The sequence below is a fragment of the Cotesia typhae genome, unplaced genomic scaffold, assembly GCF_013202065.1.
Source record: "Cotesia typhae breed Kobodo isofemale line unplaced genomic scaffold, CoteBio_Ctyphae contig_20, whole genome shotgun sequence".
NCBI classification, from domain to species: domain Eukaryota; kingdom Metazoa; phylum Arthropoda; class Insecta; order Hymenoptera; family Braconidae; genus Cotesia; species Cotesia typhae.
The window spans coordinates 1,719,559-1,724,206 of NW_027423725.1; the positions used below are offsets into that span (position 1 = coordinate 1,719,559).

General features: G+C 28.7%; 1 protein-coding gene across 1 annotated transcript; it reads right to left on the reverse strand.

Annotated features, from left to right (window-relative positions):
• Positions 1–559: 559 nt before the first annotated feature.
• On the reverse strand, positions 560–3,905 carry Nop5 (nop5 ribonucleoprotein). Its single transcript, XM_074259740.1, has 5 exons — positions 3,745–3,905; positions 3,501–3,577; positions 1,357–2,792; positions 1,191–1,268; positions 560–918 (listed from the first exon to the last, which is right to left on the reverse strand). The coding sequence occupies exons 1-5, from the start codon at positions 3,787–3,789 to the stop codon at positions 776–778; spliced, it is 1,779 nt and encodes a 592-aa protein (XP_074115841.1). The 5' UTR covers positions 3,790–3,905; the 3' UTR covers positions 560–775.
• Positions 3,906–4,648: the final 743 nt, after the last annotated feature.

Below are 4,648 nucleotides of genomic sequence, written 5' to 3' on the forward strand. Positions count from 1 at the left end.
TTATTAATAATCAAACAAGTGTTTGATTGATTAGTAAATATTATAGTAATTTTCAATTATAGAATTCGAAGTAACTTTTTATTTTAAGTTAAATATAAAAATAATTACTAAACGTCATTTTTGTACAAATATTAAAATTATTAATATAGACAAATATGGGTTTAGGGTTTGAAAAATATAAATATTTTAAAATAAAAAAGGCGGTAAAAATATACACCTAATTTTTTTTTCAATAAAATTGAAATAAAATCTTTTTTTTTTTACTTTAAAAATTATTTTCTATTTTTTTTTTTTGTTAATTGTTTTAAAAATATTTTTTATTTATTTAGTGTGAAACGTTAGATTACTAAATAGGAAAAATAATCCAATTGATCATGTCTATAATTTTTTGTTCAATTAATTATATAAATATAATTATCAATTAATTAATTCAATTATAAGAATGTTTAATAGAAATAAAATAAATGAAAAATTAATCATTCGTTTCTGTTTACCCATTGTTAAACCTTTAGGTTCTTATATTTAAATTTCAGGATGAATTTAAGAATTTCAAAAAAAGTTTGTATTGAAAAATTTATTCACTCATTGCAACTAAAATTACATTACAAAAAGTATTGACCGTAAGACAAAAGAATTTCGGTGTATTTACAGTATGAAATGATTCCAGAGTTCTTATGAAAAAAAAAAAAAAAAAAAAAAAAAAATTTTATCCTTAATAATAAAAAAAAATATATAATATAGTTAATTATAATCATTATATTTATCAAAAATAAAATTATGAATCTTCAGATTGTGATTTTTTTTTCTTTTTCTTTTTCTTTTCACTCGTTGGCGCTGGAACTTCTTCTTCGACTTCTTGTTTCACTTCAGGCACTTCTTCGCTTGATTCAGATTTCTTCTTCTTCTTCTTTTTCTTTTCTGTAATTATAAATATTAAAAAAATTAGTCATTCCAATAATAATAATAATAATAATAATAATAATAATAATAATAATAATAATAATAATAATAACAATAATAATAATAATACTGTTCCACTTTTAATTTTTCTAATTAAAATCTTCCCATACAAAATAACTGGACCGGAAAACCCCAAAATAACTTTATGCTGAATCATGAACTTTAAAATTTTAACCGGAAAAGAAATCTTAAAATAATTTTTAAAAACAATTTTAGACCAAAAAAATTACCTTTAGATTCCTCAGCAGGCTCTTTAGCAACTTCCATGCTTTCTTCTTCTGTCTTATTTTTCTTCTTTTTCTTCATTTCTAAAAATAAAAAAAAAAAAAAATAAATAAGTGAAAAAAAAACTTCCCAACAATTGCAAGCAAAATTAAAATCTTCCATAAAAATTACCTTTAGTTTCTTCTTCTCCTTCTTCCTTGACCTTAACCTGAACTTCCTCCTTATTTTTCTTCTTCTTCTTCTTTTTCTTCTCTGATCCATCAGAAGGTCCAGCCTCTGCTTCAGGCTCAACCTGAGCTTGAGATTCTTCCTCCAATTTCTTTTCCTTCTTCTTCTTCTTCTTAGGCACTTCTTCCTCGGGCTCAGTCTTAATTTCTTCAATCAAAACCGAGCTTTCATCATGGGTCCGTTTTTTACCAACAACAGCATCAGCACCAGCTGGATATTGCATGACCTCGCTCTTGCTGTGATATTTTTCAAACTTGGCTTTAGCTTTGGCAGTACCACTGATCCTCTTGATGTTTCCTTCCTCAAGCATCCTCAACCTTAACTCCAGCTTGGCTCTGTGCTCCATTCCCAGCTTGAATCCAGCATCGTCTTCGCCCAAAGCGTCCAGACGGGTGGCCAAAGAGGCCTTGTTCGCCAGCATACGGGACATCTTACCCTTCAGTTTCGTCGAGGACTGTCCAATAAGCTGAGCGTGGTAAATCAGACCGTACTTGGGGGTGTCTTTTTTGGTCTTGAGCGCTCGGAACAGCGCTTTTTCAGCACCACGGATCTGCAATGTAGAAGACGGGTCCTTTGCCAAGTTTATCAAGGAACCTGCGGAAGCAATTAATCTGGCACCAACCAGCTCTCCAACCAAGACAGTTAGGTTCGGAGCCATCGCCATCATTCGCGCCTGCAAGTACTCATACAGAGTAGCGCGGTACTGCGAAATTTCAATCACCTGGTCGCACAGATGCTGAATGTTCAAGATGTCATTATCGGAAATTTCAGTTCCCATAGAAATTTCAGCGGCTTCTTTGACCTTCTCCTCGATGTCTTCCGACAGAATTTCTGACAAGTCTGAGCTGGATGTGTTGTCACGCGTACCCACGCATTTCACTGTCTTAACGAACGCCAGATTGTCGGTGATAATTTTACCCAACTCAGGAAAGTGCCAACCGTACCATTCCCGGACTCGCATTATGTAGTTGTTCAGCTCCTTGTCGAGCTCGTCAAGCAAACCCACGGCTTGGACGATCATGGTATCGATTTTGTCAGGCGAGAACTTCAGCTTGTAACGCGAGAGACTGTGAGCGAGACCCAGGGCCATGGCTGTCATTTCCCGCTTTGGCAGACCTGCCAGCAGAGCGTCCGTTTGGCTCCTGATGCATCGCATCAGCTCCTGAATTGATGTGTTGCTCACACATGATAGGTTCAGTTTTTCTTTTATCGCGCTTCCGAGCTTAGCGTCAGCTACGGCTAGAGAATCTTGCACGTCTCCGAAGTGCTTTTTTAGAGTTTTTTTAAGGGTTTTGCTGAGCTTTCCTTCGACTGCTGCGGTTGTCGCTTCCAGAGCTTCTGTTGTGTCAGCGAATTTTTGGAAGTGCTTCAATTTCAAACTGGAAAATTCGTTAGTTAGTTATTGATGATTTTTAGTGAAGAATAATTATTTTTTTCTAAGTTAAAAAGAGTGATAGTAAAATTTTAGTTTAGTGTAATTGAAGATATAAAATAAAACTAAACTAATTATTGTTATTTTTATTGATAATTATTTATAGTGCAAAATTTTAGTACAAAATTCAACAATTGAAAAGAAATTTGAATTGAAAAATATTATTTACAAATTATTAAAATTTGTATTTAAAAAATTAAAAAAATTCTTTAGCGATTACAATTTTATTATTTTTTTTTTGCGAATATTAAGTTAACCGAAATTTAAAAATTTTCAGAAATTTTTTTATTGCAAAAATGATATAAAATTATAAAAATAACTCACATGTAAAAAATAAAAAAAAAATGCAGGTGCATTTTTTTTAAAATAATTTTTTTTTTGGTTATTTAATTATTTAAAAATTGTTAAACGTACGCTAATTTCGGTATCATGTTTTGCTTAGAAATAAAAAAAAAAATTTAGTAATAAAACAATTTCAATAGTACCAAATATTTTTTTTATAATTTTTTACCAGTTACTTTTTAAATAAATTTGCGAAAATGCAAGACTTGGAAAATTTTGTAATAAAATTTTTTTCTCATTCAATTAAAAAATAGAAAAAATAAAATTTGTTGAATTTTATAATTTTAAACTAATTAAGCATCAAAAAACTTACATTTTAGTCGCAGCTTCTGGAGTTTCAAAATCCCGATACAAATTATCTGTTTTCTCCAATTTGTTTTCGTCGAGTAGCTAAAAAAAAATTAAATAATTAGTAAATGAATAAAAAAAAAAATTAATTATAAAAATAATATTTATAATTGTTGAAAACAACTGGATGCTTCGTAAAATTCTAAACACGTGTTTGTTTTTAGGTTAGAGTAGGTAAAACAATAAATAATAATAAAAAAAGTAATTACCTTGAAAATAGCGTATCCCGCCGGAGTTTCGAATAAAACCAACATTGTAAAATACTTTTATTGTCAATTTCACCAATAATTAAATGTAATATTCGCGTAAAAACGTAATTATAAAAAAAGTATTTGCCTGACCACGCGATATTGATGCGTGTTCGCTACGAATGTTCCGTGCCGGCAAGTTCTTTTAAATAAAGATGGCGTTGTCACTACGTAAGTCAGTACACGAGGTATTTTTCAGAAAATAATTCATAAAAGAAAAGAATCATTTCGAAAAAATTAATTAAATTCTGTAATTTAATTTTAAAAATTTAAATCAGTTGTATTATTTGTAATATTTTGTTATAAATTGAAATTATTATTGCGCGCCAAATTTCAAGCGCGAAAAATGAAGATTTTTGAATTTATTTTATAAATAACTTTTTTATGTATAGTTAAATGTAATTATAATTATAAGTAATTGTGTATTAAAATTATTATTATTACATAAAATTCCATAGAATTTTATTTCTCTAAAAAAAAAAATTTTTTTTTAGAAAAATTCAAATTAAGAAGAATTAATTGTCGCATATTATGTCAGAAAATTATTAGATATTTAAAAATTTTTAAATCGTTAATAAATTGTATTGTTCATAAAACATAATTTAAAAAAAACTTCATTTTTCCATGAAGAAACGTTTCGAATTAAGTTCAAACTTCGATAGTGCTCTGTATACAGTATGCTCATAATTACTGCAAAATTTTCATACAAATGTAAAGAACTTGAAATTTAATATTTTTGATGCTACTCTTGCTAAATAAAACTTTTTTGTATCTCGACATTAAAGTTAGCAGCCACTTGACAATTTTTTAATTTTCTCTAATAAAAAAATTCGTTCTAAAAAATGATTTTTAAAAAATTGCATTT

Excerpts from the sequence above, each read along its gene's own strand:
- Nop5 (XM_074259740.1), bottom strand. The coding sequence starts at position 3,789 with ATGTTGGTTTTATTCGAAACTCCGGCGGGATACGCTATTTTCAAG. Across the intron at positions 2,793-3,500 it reads CCAGAAGCTGCGACTAAAAT|TTTGAAATTGAAGCACTTCC; the intron begins GTAAGTTTTTTG and ends CGAATTTTCCAG. Across the intron at positions 1,269-1,356 it reads AGGAGAAGAAGAAACTAAAG|AAATGAAGAAAAAGAAGAAA; the intron begins GTAATTTTTATG and ends TTTTATTTTTAG.